We start from the raw sequence: 18,437 nt of genomic DNA, 5'->3' as shown, positions 1-18,437 counted from the left end.
TGTAACTAGTGTCCAAACACACTCGATGTGTTTTTAAGAACGATAATCATTTTTTTATTTAAAATGTATTTGGAAAGTCAAATAGGAATTAAATTTACTGTAATTACTTATAATTAACATGTTTGACATGTTTGAGTAACCATTAAAATTAATAGATCCCATTAAATTAAGTGTAATAACCCCTAAAGAAGCTAGAGCAAGACCTAATTGAAAATGAATCGAATAATTGATTGTGTCATAAAGACCCTTATGGCCCCACCCCAATCGTCCTTCTGGAGGAATATGTGCTTCTAAAAGATCTTTTAAACTATGATCAATTCTGAAATTAGTTCTATACATGTGACCTGCTATTAGGAAAAGAACTGTAATAGCTAAATGATGGTGCAATATCAGTCAGCCATAAACTTTGCGTTTGTGGATGGAATCCCCCGAGAAATGTTAGAATGGTAGATCTGATCCTTGGGAGGTACCAAATAAATGATTACTTGAATCGGGGTTTTGAGCATAAAGATTCTGTTGACCTGAAAAAAATGGGCATAACCCTTGGGGATGTGATAATACATCGAAGAAATTATTCCTTCGAACATATTCCCCTCGGGATCTAAAAATAGCGAAGTGGACTAAGTGTCTTGTCCAAGCCAAGGAACTTACTTCGAATAATCCTGACAAATGATAATTGAGACGAGATTTGATGTTTTTGAACCACGTAACGCTAAATTTGAGATACAATGTACAATACATATATTTAATTGGATTCATCTATATTAAGCCTGTATCTTTATACATTACAATAATAGAAATAAATAGTATGGTAGAAAGATTTACTTTTTTCCACCATACTATCAAGTTTTATAGGATATTGTTAATTCTAGTCCATTCATTTTATTTAAGACGTGAGATTTGAATTTTTTTCTTAACTCCTTGATAAAAGTCAAGTTTCATTCAAATTAATCACTTTGATGACAATTTTACATATATTATAAGTAAAAAAAGCAATAGGAATTAGAATGAACAGCGTTGTAGCAATAAATGTGAGAATATTTACTTCCATAATTTCATTGTTTCTTTTCTTCGCAATAACTCGGATTTAATCTCATAGAAATGATAAATTTGTCGCTTGTAAATTCAATGCAATAACTTATATTTCAATGACATCGAATCAAATCAATATTATGAATAACAATATTTAGGCTATCAAATCGATTCACCGTTAAGTATTGAATAGTATAACATAGAAAGATCTTTTATCCACACTAAATACAAAAAGTAATGCATGGTCCAATAAAAAGAATTCATTTCCTTTATTTATATATATTCTTTTCCGATTGGAGCTTATAAGTATAAAATAATAAATTTAGATAGTCTTTTATCGCTTTGATTGTAACACCCCTAACCCGAATCCGTTGCCGGAACAGGGTTACGAAGTATTACCGAAATTTACAAATTAATTTTCAGACATTTCATTTCATCTAGCATTTATATTTGAAACCAACCAAAATCAAAATATTAATGAGCCAGCGTTGGCTAAATTAACTTATACATGCCATTATAACTAGAATCAAATCATCCAAAATTACCGATAAAACCAATGGATAGTGTAATATATCTCCGACAAGTTTCCAACCCAATCGAGCTTCCGATAATCTGTAGGGTAAATAAAAAAAACCAAATACGTAAGCAATGAATGCTTAGTAAGCTCGTATAGCCATTAATCATATTAGTTTTTTTAAAATATGAAATCTATACATATCAAGGATAACCCAATATTGATACCACAATACCCATGAAGCTATATTCATCAACTTACAAGGTGAATAAATCCACAGTATCACTTAAACATATTATCCCAAGCTTAGTAGGATTTTATATAACCTTAACTCTTGATAATTTCTTTATTTTCATTTCTTTATTTTCATTTGCATTTCTTTACTTTCCACGCTTTTTCCATATGCATGTCACACAAGTCATAAACATATCATTCAACCATGGTCACAAGCTAGTGCATTTACCCAAAGCCTTTCCCGAACTAATCACATGATAAGTCATTTCATAAGAAAATTGCTTAATTTAAACCTTAATACTTTTTCATGAGCAGTAGCATATTTTCACTTAAATACTTACCAATTCAATGCATCATATAAATAATTATATTACCACTCAAGACAACTCCCGATATTTCGAAGAACAACTTACGGATATGAGTACATCGTTTTCAGAAGCCCGAAGGCTGAACTTAAGCTCATGAGAGCTAAACAGATAGTAAACACGAAAGGTCGCAACAATGCTGAACCTCGGTTTACTTGGGTAATTTGCCGTCAATTCATCCTTTGGCACAGAACAATTGTACTCAATCCCGCGTTCAATCCAAACTGGGTATTAAATTCGATAATATATTTCCAATAATAATTCAATTTCATGTTTTCTATTACCCTTATTATTTTCCATATTTATCTCGTTGAATTTCTCAGAAATTTCGATGGATTTTCAGAGGTACACTTTTAGTGTACAAATCCAGGTCCGTCAATTCATATTCATGTGCGACATTTCCATTTCAGAGAGTACACTCCCGCGAACCTCATCCTTACAGCGGGATTACCAATCCAGGCTAAATCCCCTGCAATGACAATTACTCTAATGAGCTTGGAACTGAATTACCAGTCCAGGCTAAATTCAGACCCTAATTCGAATTACCCGTCCAGGCTAAATTCATTTTCCACATATTCTTCGGGAGGGCTATATCAGGATAGGATCACCATCCGGGCTAGATCCTTTAGGATCACCATCCGGGCTAGATCCTTTTTACCGTCAATTCCTTTTCAGAGATCCATCGAATTTTCCTTCCATTCAACCGAGATTTCTTCCCATTTTTATCAAATATATCAATGTTTCATCGATTTTCATACAATGAACATTCAAATCATATTCACATCAATAACATACATTTCAAGCATTTAAGAATATAATTCAAGTTACACGAACTTACCGGGCTAAATTGCAGAAATACCAAAATTCAGGGACATTTTAGTAATTTTCCATTTTCCTCGAATTTCCACCCAATCTTGATCTAAATTAATATTTCATTCAATTTATTAATTTAAATAATAAAACAATTCATTTCATGCAATTTGGTCATTTTTTACATTTTTACAAAATTACCCTTAAAATTTTACTTTTATTCAATTTAGTCATTAAAGCTAAAACATGTAAATTAGCTATTTCAAAATAAACTCATATTAGCTGAATATTCACATATATTTTTCCTCCTCCACTCCATTCCACATCCTTGATATATACATAATACCACTATTTACTTGTTTACTCATAACAAGCTGTTCACTTGAGTCATAGTCACTAAATTAATTATATCTTAAGCTACAAAACTCCGAATTGAGATCCGAAAATTTTCTCTGAAACTAGGTCACATATATTTTACCATAAAATTTTAAGAATTTTTGGTTTAGCCAATAAATACAGTTTATTCTTTAAATTTTCCCCTATTTCACTGTTTGATAGTTCCAGCCCCTCTTTACTAAAAATTAATTATCTCTTTGTACAGAATTCAAGTGATGTTCCTGTTTGTTTCTATTGAAAACAGACTCATTCATGATTTTAAAAATATAAATTTAAGCCTCTAATCATTTTTATTCAATTTTTGATGATTTTCCAAAGTCAGAAAAGAGGAATCCGAATTCATTCTGACCTTGTCTCACCAAATTTATTATATCTCATGATTTACAATTCCATTACTTACACCGTTTCTTCTATGAGAAACTAGACTTAATAATATTTAATTCCATATTTTTTCATCCTCTAATTCGATTTTCATAATTTATGGTGATTTTTCAAAATTAGCCTACTGTTGCTGTCAAAACTGTTTTAGTGCAAGATGTTTATTACCATGTTTATAACACCCTTATTTTCTTTCTCTACACTATTTCTCATCACTTTGTCTTATTTTCTCTTCACTAACATATCAAGAACATAGGACCATATATACGAAAACTTTACATTAACATCATTTCCATACTTTTTCAATAATATCAAACTTAAAAATATATTAAAATCTTGATGTTCTTACCTTGTCATATTGATTTCAATCTTTAACTTAATTTTCTCTCTCCTCCAGCTTCTATTTCTTGAATCTAACTTGATTTTCTAGCTCCCCATAGTCTCCTTGTTATCTTTCTCTCTTGATGGATATGGAAATTCTTTTGATTTCTAGATGAAAATGGTGAATTTTTTATGGAAGGACCAAATTGTAAAGAAAGCAAAACTTTCTTTCTTTCTCTCTTTTTCACACTTTGGTGCATGGGAAAAATGGTGGTTTGGATGATTCTTCATCTTCCTTTTCTTATATATATATACTAAATAAAATAATAATAAAATAATAAAATATCATTTAAAAATTAAATTAAAATATTAATAAACTAATATTTATTTAATTAATCTAAAATATCTCCAATATCATCATTATCTTCTAGATTTATCTCTCTTCTAATTGACCGTTTTGCCCTTTATGATCTTTTAAAATTTCATTCTTGAGTCATCACTTAATTTGGTAAAATTGTGATTTAGTCCCTCAAAATTCTTCACCTTTTTCAGTTTGGTCCTAATCCATCCATTTTCCTTAGTTTCTAGATCATTCCACCCTTAAAATATTTACACCATTGGTCCTTCAACTTTTTTATATTTACACTTTAACCCCTCAAATTGAGTATTTACTCTTGGGCAATAAAATCTTTCTCACTTTTGCGATTTAATCCTTTCTTGAACTAATATGTCATAATATACTTCCCAATGTTGACATAACTCCAAAATTTCCCCTTTTTATCGCTTTATTTTCTTATTTTATTATATCAAAAATAATATCTTACTATAAAAATTTTTGGGGTATTACATTGATGGCGACTAAAGCAATGCGTTATTGCTTCAAGATAAGCTACCATCGAAGTTCACTTTGAATCTTTGGGTACCTATCATGAGATTTATGGACATTATCTGTATATATATTTGCACCACCATTAAAATTAATCGATTATTTTGTTTTCATTGAAAACAATTTTTTAAAAATTATTTCTAGAAAATAGATTAATTTTTTGGAAATATTTATATTTTTGGTGTTTGAATAATTTCAGTAAAATATTTTTGATTGTTAGACAAATTTTCTTGATTTTTAAAAATTATTCTTAGCTAAACAAAGACACCGTCAATTATATTTGTTACAAAATATTATAGAAGCATTTCCTTGTAGCAACCAAAATTTATTTTATAATAAAATCATATTCATAATAATTAACATCTTGTATAAATTTAATAATAAACAATAATTAATTAAAGTTTAGTTCGAAGTTACATATATTACATATATGAGAGTGAATAGTGGTACATTACACTAAAATGGATAAATTAAGTTGAGCATAATTTAAACAAGTACTCATATTTATTTATATTATTAGAATATTAATGATTTATATGGGAAAGTATTTATTATTAAATATTAATAAATTGTAGTATATATTCATCATTAAAATATTAATGTAAATATTTTTCAATAAAATAAAATATTATTTTAAATTTTAAATTTAAAATTATTAAAAATATTAATATTTATTATTAAAATAAAATTGTAATACTAAATCATTTATCAAATAATATTTTGTATCAATAAACTGTTATTTTATTAAATATAAATAATTAAACATTTTATATCAATATTTAATATTTTAATAAAATAAAATAAAATAAAAAGTTATTAATACAATCATTTCATTCAAGTTAATTTTATATAAAAGTTAAATTACTCATAAATAAAATCTTTTTGAAAATGATTTCTGTTTTTCAAAAGAATAAATTAATGTTCTGTAAATTATTTTGATTGACCAAACAATTTTTCATGAAACAAATGCATGAAAATGTAAAAACATTTTCATAAATTATTTTCCGTAAAACTACACTTTACAATTTAAAATATAATTAAAATAAATATTGACTTAAAAATTAATTAAAAAAAAACAGTGAAGGGGGGGAATCATTCTAGTATGTTATAATTGCTGCATTTTACAATAAATTATGTATAAGGGGGAAAAATGAGATAATTGCTATGATAGCGTTACATCCGTATTCAAGATATACAAAACGAGGATTTGGGTAGGGTTGAGACATGCCTAAACCGAACCTAGGCAATCAAAATTTTCAACACTCGAGTCAATAGTCAATAGTTTTGTTCCTAAGAAAAACAGAACAACATTGTAATCCAAATACCACAGCTTCTTTCAAAAATTGGTAACTCAGAGTGAAATTTTGCACTTGCTCTTTTTCAACCCAATTACCCACCTCACATCACCTCATATCATGGATATGGAAATCACCTTCAGACAATCCTCAAGCATTACGGCATATATATATATACAATATTCAACGTAAGCAGGTTATTTATTCCCCTGAGGTCTAACCGAAAAGATACTCCGAAGAGGCAAAAACTCTTTTTCCACGGTTGTATAAATCAAATAATGATTTCATTTAATATGTTGTTTCTTCAGTTTTCTTTGGAGATTTTCCCTACCTTTACCATTATGTGACGGATGAGGCTGTTGAAACTGCAAAGCCATTAGCTTGAACATCAGACAAGCACTGAATGTTGCGTATTTTGTTTCTACGAAGAGAATTTGGGTCAATTCCTGCCTTATGAGCTGCAACAACACCTATAGCTTCCCAATAGTTTGAGACCCTGACCTGCACAAAAGATGACGTTGCGTTAGTTATCAAGTGTTTACGCTTCTGATTTTACTGCTAAATATGATTCCACTGCACTTGGTTTTTATGTAAATGATGATATCTAACCTGTCTTTCCTTTCAAATCCACAATCGGGATAATTTTTGATAAGCCCTTAAATTAATTAGTCTAGTTTAGCAGGGAAAAAAATTTCATATAAAACAGTCACTTTTGATTTCCAAACTAGTGTACGTAGAAAGAGGCTCTTACTATGAGCATCCACTACAATTTTTAGGTCTTTTACTCCAAAAACCTAACCAAAGAAACAAACAGAATGAAATAAAACAAAACTATTAATAAAAAATTAAGCCAATTAGATGCCATACCACTTTGATCCCAAGTTTATCAGCAGTATCATTTAGAACTGTTTCATTTTCCTCCACACAGATTATCAGAGGCTGTAAACGAGGGAAGCAGAGGAAAAAACAGTCATTATATTGCTGTTGCAACAAATTAAGATTACTCATGGTTAAAATTATAAGATGTTTTTGGTGGGCCAAGAAAGTATGAAGCCAAAGTGCTAGTAAGCACATGTGCCTTCACTTAGTAGGAAGGAAAGGAAAAGGTTTAATCTAATGGTTGAGCGGCAACTAACAAGCACATTGTTATGAATCTCGATCATTAGACTAAAACATTTTCCATCCTTCCCCCTTTCCATTTTTCCCCACCAAACATGAATTTCCCAGACATTTTTTACCATAGAAGGAAAAGCACAGATAGTTTGCTTTCAAATTTGTACCTTATTTCTCTTGCTTCTAGCAAAAGCAAGAGCACCATCTCCTCCACAAGCATCTACTGGCAGAATAACACTGTCAACATCGCTTGCCAAGATACAACCCTTTGCCAAGGACTCAGGGTTTTTAACCAAGTACTGTGGTGCATTACTAAGTCCCGCAAGGACACATGGCAAAAATGTGTATCCTATCTAGTCAAAAGAAATGAAAAGGGACATAAGTACATGGTATGCAGGGGAGTTCTTCCTTGCATGCATGTATAATGCATGTCTTTGTGACAATAAAACTCTGTAGCCAAGCTTTTCAGTCAAAAGTATTGTGAATAACCAATCATACTATTTCCTTTTGATTGTCTAATCTATCTATTGCGCTCTTTTATACGAGTGGTTCTTTCTCCATCCCCTAGTTCATTTCCCATATTTTAACACTACTGTTAGTTCAAACCAACTCTAATTAATTGTCAAGGAAAAAAGAGCTACTGATGCTATGAGAACACTGATTTTAATATGCTTTGTTACTCAAATCTGTGAACATGGCATATTACCTTTTCGTCTGTTCTAGTTTTTGCTGACTTAATCTAGGAATACTTCATCTCTCATCATTCAAAAAGTTTCCAACCACAAAGTCTTTCTGCATTTAGCCTTCAGTTCTTGTTCATTGATTAATATTTGAGGTTCCATTTCGTTGTTACTTTTGCTACTTGCTTTTGGCTTCTATAAGTTAAAACAACCACCAAATAAAGGGTTAATTGCTTAAATTAGATACAAGGAAGAAACAATCTTGAAGAGGACAGTTCTGAAGATTACATGCTTTTCTACAGATGATATTTTACTCAAAAATATTAGGCATTCTTATGTTGTATCCAAGTTCACACACCAATCACATATAAACATGCTAAGTGTGCGTGGCAAGAGGGAGAGCACAAATAAAACTTCACAAACCTCCTCAGCAGCTGATTTTGGGCTAAGGGATGAGGTCAAGGGAAGGGGAGATACTGCAGGCGCATGTGCACATGGTATCTGAAATTCCTTCACCACAAGATGACTTATTATTGCCTCTACTCCTGCCAATATATCTATTCCCTGGAAGCACGTGCATGACATGATATAAGATAAAAAACTATTTGAAAGCAAATCAGAATTCAGAGGTGCCTTCAGCAGCATCTGGCATACCTTCTGAATTAAAGATGAAAAAGGAATTTGGTAATTAATAGAAACTTAGAATAGAAAATCATATGCAAAATTGATCCATGGAGAAATGAAGACAAGCTATTGAAGAATATTTTATGGCATTAATTGCAATTTTTATGTAAATTTACAATATTTAGATAACTTAGGTTATTTTATTAGTTAATGTTTTGCTTATTTCTCAAGTACTAGGGTTTTAGTGTTATTAGCTATATTGTGTTTTTGTTAGTGTTAAGGTTTAACTTATGAAACCGATGTTATTTTAGTTTCTAGTAGGATATTGTTTAGGAGATGTTGATATTTCCGATATTTTGATACATAGAATTTGAGAATTATTGAGATTTTCAGATTATAGATGGAGCACTATGCATCAATAAAGTTCAACTTAATATAGTCTATAAGGGCAACAGATCAACAATTCTCATAGATGAAGAGCCATTTCTCAAGTACTTGTGGTTTTAGGTTTATATATGCTATTTTTCATTTTAATAGGGTTTGGGACTTAATAAAACTTATGTTATTTCAATGTCTGGTCGGTTTTTGTTTATAAGACTGAGATTTCTGAGATTTGATATATAAACTTGAGTGTTATTATTTGAAAGTACTTGTTCTAAGTCGATTATGCTGTATCTTAATATAGTTTGTAAATGTCAGGAAAAAATTATAGCCATGGCTCAAGCAGTGCTCATTGGTACAGAGCTCGTTTAGAATCAATTTCATTGGAAACTTCAAACTAATACGACTTACCAACAAGAGAACAGAAAGCTGTGCAGAGGGAAAATAGAGAGCAGCATCTATTTTTTTTAATTATGATATTCAAAAGCCAATGGTTTCAAAACTAATTTGAATACTTCTTCTAACCAGGTCAACCTTCAGGTAATTTGAATAAAACAACCAATTACGTAAACTTCATGCAAAATTCAAGTTCAGTAAAGAAAATTAGCATAAGAAACTTTCACCTTCTCCATGCTAGTATAAAAGACTTTCCAAATGGTAACATAATAGATTCTTGGCATTTTACTTAAGAAGTCAAGGAAAAGAAATAAGTGCCTTACAATTCCAAGTCGATAGTCATCAAGATCATCCACTTCATCATCTGGAAAGCGCCCAACAACAGCAACAGCATCCACTTGTGATCGTTTGACTAAATTCTCAACAGCCCGCAGTAATGAATCAGGGTGTTTAATCCTGCCTGTTGATTGCCCAGTTGTTGGATTGACCCACTTTTCCACCTGCAAAACTTGTTTAGTTTATAGAAAATCAGCTTATTCTCTTCTTTGGTTTTTATAAAGACAAATTTCTCATCAACTAAGATCAAGAACAACAATATTAAGCAGTCACATGCCAGCTCCAACCTTCAAAGTTTGTCCCTTCAACATGCAAGCAATAGTGCAAGTTTGCTACAAGGAGATATAATTTATACTTTTAACTTTTATATATATCAAAATTTGATGTTCATCTCTTTTAGCTAGTAGAGTACCAGCATAGAGCAGAAACTATAATATTATATTGCTTGAAAGATTTTATATCTTGTGCTCACAATTCGCAAATAGAGTTCAGAACTCTACATATCTCTTCTCAGCTAAATCAAATTAGTACCTCTAAAGGGGTGTCAGTGACAGCATACTCAACAACCGGCAATCCAAGGGAAGCCCTTGTGGCATCAGCCACTTGCAAATGGCGGACCCGAAGATGCTCTTCTATTCCAGCATCAAGAACCAATCCCACCTGCATCAGCTCAAAATCTTGATGTTGTTAAATGATAGCAACTTAAAACAAGCAGCTCAAACACTAAGAGTCCATCTTTATTTTTCGAATGCCACAAATTTATGTCTTATTTCCTTTTTGTTTTCTTCCCTCTAACCCTCTAAAAATCTTTACTTTTTCTACATTCTATATGAACTTCTCATTTTTTTTGGGTACACTTTTAGCATTACAAATAAAAAAAAGGGGATAAATCCCAAAATTATACATGAACTTTGATTCAATTTGCAATTTGATACGTGAACTTTAATTTGAATCAATTATACACATTAAACTTTGATTGTGATTCAAATATATACATGAAACATTCAATCATGCACATTTAAAGAAATAATTACGTCAATTTATTTTTATATTGGATAAATATAATATATAAACATAAAATTGGTATATCAATAATTGTGTTAATAATTTATGACAATTTGATCAAATCAAAGTACATGTATAGAATTGCATATTAGACTAAAGTTCATGTATAGTTTTGAGATTTAAAAAAAAAAGTTTTTAACTTAAATATTCATTTGAAATGAACAAGGAACTGAGAAATTGAATAAAATAAAACCTTGTTTTGATGAACAGGTTGCAGAGCCCATAAGCCTTGCGCAAATCTGTCCAGAGCATAACCTTCAACGTACATTACATTAGGCATGGGCCAGTATAACATTGCTGCATTCAGAACCTGAAGAAAAAAACATTGTTAATTTTATTCCATTAAATTCAGTTTATTTAAAAGCCTAACGTAGAAAAGGAATTTTATAAATAAATATAAGTCTTGCACTCTTACATTAGGATGTGAAATAAGACAATCGACGACGGAGGATAAGACCCGAGCAATAGGCAGAGCATCACCGGCAAATCCTCCGATGCTGGCCCCCACTCCCGTTGGCACTATCATTACGCTTGTGTACTCCCTCTTCGACTGAATCAGCCCCCCCCCCCAAAGAAAGATTATATGTATGCCCTACAATTAAAAAAGAAAAATGTCAAGAGAACCAAGTAACTGACCTTGTTAGCGGCGTAGCAGGTGATAGGAGGCCGAATGGACGGTCGTGGTTTGGTGATGAATTGATTATGAGTCGGCGGCGATTGCCACGGACGGCATAGATTGAGAGCTGTCGCTGCCGCCATTGTTTGGCGGAAAAACAAAAATGTTTACTTGACTGCCTCGAGAGTTTGAACTTTAGAAGACCAAAGAGAATGGATAATGCAGACAAAGTGGCCAAGCCCCTTTCATTTCCAGTTTTGTTCCGGATTGACGGTCTTGCCCCTTATTCCTTACAATTCTTTCGGGCCTTTCTCTTTTACTTATTTAATAAATAGATTTATTAAAAAAATTATGAAAAAAAATAAATGAGATTATGTTGAAATTCATGAAACTCATTAGGTGTGTTTTTAGATTGTATATAAAAATATATAAAATAGAGTTTCTCGAACTTTTTCAAAAAAATTAATTAAGTTTTCGTGATTTTTTTTATACTCAATTGAGCCATAAACTAATAAAACAGGTCAAATAAGTCTTTTGACAACGTTGATCACTGCAACACTAATGTGGCCGTTAACAATGCTGATATGGTGTTCCATATCAAAGGATAGTTGCTGACGTCAACACGCCAGCAACAAAAAAATTAATTTTTAAAAAAATTAAATAGAATGAGGCTGTAATGGAATAGAGCTATAATTAGCAATTCAATTGTTTAATCGAGTTAACTTTAAGAGATGAATTTGTACTATCCCTATATTCTGGAGAGATGGTGAATACCGTTATGAAAGATTTTTAGTGCGAATTCATTTCGCACAATTCTTGACAGGAAAGAATACTGACCTAAAGCTAAGTTAGAATTTTAGTGAATCATGAATGTTGACACCATTTTTTTGGATAAAAACGGGGTAGACTTGGATTTGAAAAATGAAAGCAAAAATGGGAGTCGCCACCAATCTTTTTTTGATGAGGTGTGATCGGTTCACCTCGAAAAGTAGTTGTTGTTAATAAACAATTTAATTTTATTAAAACAACAATTTTGGACCACGAAATTTAGAAAAACGGGTTCGGGATTCGGTTACGTTCGAGGAAAGATTAACACCCTCGATACGCCCAAAATTGGTACCTAGTTGATTATTTGGTGTCTTTAATGTCGAAGATTGAAAATTTTGAAGAATTTTAAAAAAATACGATCCTAAAACTTTCGAACAATATGGGTTAGAATTTAGAATTTTCTTGTTCCGAAAGAATATCGCATCCAGCACATTAGGATACGATACTTTAAACTCTCGAAACCAAGATCACCTTATGGTTTCTAAAACCCATACTTTGAAACTTTAAGAGGGTATTTGCTATTTGGCTAAACGAGAAATCGAAACACAGCACATTAGGGCACGCTTTCTTGAATTTCCAAATGTAAAATATTGCCTTTGTTATTTTTTAGAGGAGTCCTCATATTAAGTAAACAATATGTCATATCCAATGCGTTAGGACACAACGTATCGAATTCCCTATACGAGAATACATGCCAAAAATTTACTTATTTAAGAAAATATTTGGCTATCCTGAATTAAAAAAAAGGGGGATCATGCCTAGTAAGTTAGGATACGATCTTTTCTTAATTCCCGAGATCATTTAAAACTTGAGTTTGAAAAGATTCGTATATTTAGATTAATTGCGAAAATCGAAACCCAGTAAGTTAGGGTACGACCTTTTCGAATCTAAACACGAGATTTTGCTTATTTTAAAATCATGATTCATGCATTGATTTAATCTAACTCGAAATGGTAGAAATGAAACTCGATGTTAATATGCGTACAAAACAATAGTGGATACAATGGTGTAAAAGTAATACGAGCCATAACAATAAAATAAATAAAAGGACAAATCGATTACATATAAAATAACAAGTAAATAAAATTAAAACATTCTCTCAAAATAATCATGAAAATGTAAATAAATAATTGAATAAAGAAAACGAATGAAAATATTAAAATATAAAAAGATATATAAGTATGTATATATATACAAGTTATACAAATGTGTACTTGTAGGTGGATATATATATATATATATATAACAGGTAAAAATATGATTCGAAATCAATAGTATAATATATATATATGTATAAAATAGTACTATACTATATAAAATATCTTCATATAAAAATATAGTGATATATCGAAAGTGAATAAAAAGTATATATTATAGAATAAAAATAAAACAAATCAAGCAAGCATATAAACATACCAAATTTACATAAAGATAAAAATTAAATTAAATTAAATAATACCAAAAATAGTATATTATAAAAGGTAATAACATATTAAAATTTTAAGAGAAACTTAAAACAATAATACACATAGAATAAAATAATGTATATATATAATAGGTAAATATACAAGCGAATAATATTATCAATAATAATAGTGAGAAATAAATAAATAAAAAATGAATTAATTAATAAAATAATAAAATAGCAAAAAAAAGGCTAAATCGAGAAAGAAATAAAATTAAGGATCCAAAATTTAAAGAAAATAAAAAGGTTAGGGTCCCATTGTGCCGCGCGTAAAAATACAGGGGCCGAAGGGAAATATTCCCACGTTACTCGAACGGCGTCGTTCTAAGGGACGACATCTGCGCATGGTTTATGGACCCAATTGAACAAGAGGTAAAAGTTTGTGGCCAAAATCATAAGAAGAAAAGGATCACATTGAACGCTCTGCGAAAGTGGGTGGACCAATCGCACAAATAGACCACTACAGTCAAAACGCGCGGATCTGCCCTGCGGGTCGGGTCGACGCGCGGATCCTTAAGGGGAAACGACGTCGTTTTAGGGCTATCAGAACCAGCCCTAAATGATGTTGTTTAATAGCTCCATATAAATCAGTTTTTCTTAAAAAAAACATTCTTCTCCCCCTTTCAAAATAAACAAAAAAAAAACAGAGGGCCTCTCTCAATCTCCCCTCTCCGGCCAGGGGGTTTCGGTGGGGTTCCGACGCCGTCGCCATCGTCGCCCACCGCACGCGATGGCCGAAAACCCTAAATCGACCCTTTTTTAACCGTTTTAACCCCGGGTAACTCTGATCTACCCTAAAACTGGCTAAAAATTGTCAAGGATCAAAGGAAGACCGAAAAACTCTTCGGTTTCCTCCCCTCCAGCCACCAACAAGGTAAGACCTCTTTATCTTTTCTTTTATTTTTTGTATGCAGAAATAAAATAAAATAAAGAAAATAAAAAAAACAGATTGAAAGTTGTAGTCACCTTAGAAATTTTTTTGCTTTTATTTCTCAATGTTTTTCTTTTTTCAAAAGAAGGCTCCCCCCCTTCACACAATTATTTTCAGGTCTTGGTGAATTCAACGGAGACGGAAAGCTTCCATTTTGGTGCAAGGCGCAGCTGGCGGTGGCAAACCTCGGGCGTGGTGCGCACTGAAGGCGCACATGGGTAGCAGCTGCGTGAGGCAAGGGCAGGGAACCCTAGGGTTCCCTGTGCTGTTTAGTTTTTGGGCCCTAATGGGCCATTTAGGGTTTTAAAAATTGGGCTATTTTGGCTCGTTGTACATGGACTGATATATTTTTTTATTTTTTTAGTTTTGTTTCGGGCCCGGGCTAAATTGGGCCTCTACAATGAAATTAATCATGCTTGGTTGGTGTATGGAAATGGTTTTTAAAGAAATGGTGGAAGTTGGAAAGGGAAGGGACTTGGAAAGCAATTAAACAATTTTGTAAAGAAATAGGGAAATGGAAATAGAATACTGTATGCTTACTCATGTGTGAAATTAGAAGGAAAAAAATAATTTCAGTCAATTCCAAGTGAATTCAAGTGTCAAGTGTGTCATTTCAAGTCCATTATACCCCTATTTATACACAAACCATATACTAAAATTAGCTAACCCACCAAACCACTAATTACATGAAATCAAAATCAGAATTTTTTTTTTTAAAATATGGCTTTTACCAAGTCAAAAATCTAATCAGCCCTTAAATGTCTCAAAATTCCCAGTTCGACCCCTCTTTTATTGTTTGCACTCCAATTTAGTTCTTTTCTACTTTTTTTTATTTAAGGCATCCGAATTTCGTTCCTGACAGAATTTAAACATAAAATCACCAATTAGCATAAATTAATTCAAGAATTAATTGATTTGAACACATAAAATAAGCAAAATAAACATGTTATCATTCAGCCAACCAAACGTCTGCTTCACTGTGGTAGAGTGAATACACCCGAAATAGCTTAGCCATTCAGGTGAACCAAACATGGTGTTAGGCTATGAAATAATTGATACTCACTTTAGACTACACATGTAATTAAATAATTGATACATTTTTTTAATTGAATATATTCATACATTCAATAGTTTTATTTGCATACAACTTAAAAGGTACTAATAGTATTAAAACATCGATACACATATCAATGTTTTAAACAAAATTAATTTTAATATTTTAAACTTCATATAATGTAGAAAAATCCTCTTCAATCAACCTAGACATATTGTTATCCATATTTAATGAAAATTTGGACAACCATATGTCCGATTTATTTTGGACTTCACTTTTAAATGGTTTTATTAATTTTTTTAACTTTATTTAATAATTTTATAAATTTTATAATATTCTACAAAATTATAAATTTTTTCAAAAAATATTTTTTATATTTTTAAAATTAAGCTTTTAAACGAATGACATCTAGGTTCATTCTAGTAAAAAAATTCAATATTCCTTTTTATTTTTTTATTTTTTGATGCAATACCACGTTAGTAACTACGGTTGGCATGGAGTGCCACATCAGCACCATTAATTGCCACATCAGCATTGTAACGATCAACATTGGCTAAAGGGTCTATTTGACTAATTTTGTTAATTCAAAGGCTCAATTGGGTGAAAAAAGGTCGCACGGGCTTAGCTGATTTTTCGAAAAGGTTTGAAGGCCTTTTATACATTAAGCCAAAAAAGATATAAATATCCTCATAGTAATATTTTTTTTTACTTTAATAAAATGATTTGGTAATTTCACAAGTGAGATTTGATTCATTTGAAAGATTAACAACAATTATATTTTGGAGGAAGCTTTGAAAGACACGAGTGTACTTGGTTGAATTGAAAAATGAAATGATGGAAGAATGGAGAAAAAATGCTGAAAGAAAATAAATTTTCAATATGCTTGGTAGGAAAGAAAAATGAGAAGAAAGAACCAACAAGTAGTTGGAAGAAGTGAAAGTGGACTTACTTCCCAAGCTTTTGGATCAAGTTTGAATCTTGCCGTCAACATTGTTAGAAGGGTTCTACTTGAATACCTTCCAACCAGAACAAGACTATGCTCAAATCGGTTATACCCAAAAACTGAAAGGAAAGAAAACAAAAGCGATAACTATTCCTAATGAATAAAAACAAATCATTCCTAATAGGAATAATAAAATGATATAAAATAAGAGGTGCATGTATACTAGTTCAAAATTATGAATTTTTAAAGATTTTATTTCCTTCCTTTTTACTTTTGAACTCCTCTAACAATGTCTTAAGCTTGATGATCACCAAAAAGGGGGTGATTGGTGTTTTTAATAACTTTAATGAAATATTGCAAACAAAGGAGGCTCAAGAATTTATAGTATTTTGGCCCAATTTCCTACCTCTACAACCTTAGCTTACCACAATTAAGGATTTTCTAAATTTACTATATTTGAACCTTTCAAGGACAATGTTTAACCTTTACAAAACATTATCTTTTAACTAGGCAAGATAGAGCTACTTCCCTTAAGATTTTCTACCCAAAATATTAAGCAATCCTTTACAAATATAAGATATAAGAATAACGATTAAAGACATCTCTCAATGGAAGATATTACAATGATAAAATTCATTCAATACAATGCAACACTTGAAAAGAATAAGAAAGATGGTTACTCAAGTGTGTGTATGAAGAACAAAGAGGATATCGATGAAAAGATTGGATTTTACTACAATTGACTTTACAAACTTGTTTCTTGTCTTCAATATAGAGTATTGACTTGTATTTATGCCTTCTAACAACCTTGAAGCCATTTAGAGATATTAGGAGTCAATTAGAGTCGTTGCTGCAATTAATTCATGCATTAATTGCAGACTGCAGACCACTTGTATCAGTATAAGTGGACTTCTACCGATAGAAGTCCTACAATTTATGATCGTTGGTGCCACGAGTGTCGGTAGAAGTCCACTTCTATTGGTAAAAGTCTGAGGGTTTTAAGGGTTTGGGCTTGTATCAATAGTCATATCGGTAGAAGATACAAGGGAGATTCGAATATTGCTCATTGACTTGGCTGTATCAATAGAAGTCCCCCTAAGTATCGGTAAAAATCTAATGTTTGGCTTGGAATGCTCTCTTACTTACTTCTACCAGTAGAACTCAACTCAAATATTGATACTACTGGGGTTGTATCAGTAGAAGATTTCCCAAGTACCGGAAAAAGTTTAGAAGGATTCTTGAGTTGCTTTTTGACTTGGTTCTACTGAAACTTGTGTGACCATGAATCATTAGAAGTCTCCCAAAGTTGTAAAATTTGTTCTGAGTCAAGGTTTTTCAAAGGCATTTCGTAATTTTAAGTTTCTAAACACTATGAAAATAATAGTAAGAGCTTTATATCAATTGATTGCAAATTTGACAAAGGGGAATTTATAATTTGACTTTATTATATCAAACATTTGAAAAATAGGGCTAACACAATGGATTTTTTTATCATTTTAAGAAAATTTAATTTGTTACCCTTTTAATTTTCTTTTACTTTATCAAGCATCATTTAAGAGTTCTATTTAAAAGCCGGGTTAGCATTGCTTTTAAGAAGTATTTTGAAAAAAATATTTTAGAATAAAAACACTTTTAAGATAAAAGAATTGCTAATTCAATTAAGTGCATTAATAAAAGATGAATTAATTTAAGCGATTGAAGTGAAGAATGAGGACAATTGGTAATTCAAAATTTCAAGCACAAACCGCAATCGTGGTAACCCATTTTCACAAGA

General features: G+C 31.2%; 1 protein-coding gene across 1 annotated transcript; it reads right to left on the bottom strand.

Moving 5' to 3' along the window:
* Nucleotides 1–6,018: 6,018 nt before the first annotated feature.
* Nucleotides 6,019–11,672, bottom strand: LOC105764358 (hypothetical protein). Its single transcript, XM_012582898.2, has 9 exons — nt 11,463–11,672; nt 11,242–11,376; nt 11,020–11,136; nt 10,293–10,421; nt 9,749–9,925; nt 8,448–8,588; nt 7,512–7,697; nt 7,099–7,170; nt 6,019–6,732 (listed from the first exon to the last, which is right to left on the bottom strand). The coding sequence occupies exons 1-9, from the start codon at nt 11,583–11,585 to the stop codon at nt 6,571–6,573; spliced, it is 1,242 nt and encodes a 413-aa protein (XP_012438352.1). The 5' UTR covers nt 11,586–11,672; the 3' UTR covers nt 6,019–6,570.
* Nucleotides 11,673–18,437: the final 6,765 nt, after the last annotated feature.

Source organism: Gossypium raimondii, chromosome 12 (genome assembly GCF_025698545.1).
Source record: "Gossypium raimondii isolate GPD5lz chromosome 12, ASM2569854v1, whole genome shotgun sequence".
NCBI lineage: Eukaryota > Viridiplantae > Streptophyta > Magnoliopsida > Malvales > Malvaceae > Gossypium > Gossypium raimondii.
The sequence above is the reverse complement of the archived record's forward strand: the minus strand, read 5'-3'. Positions and strand labels throughout refer to the sequence as shown.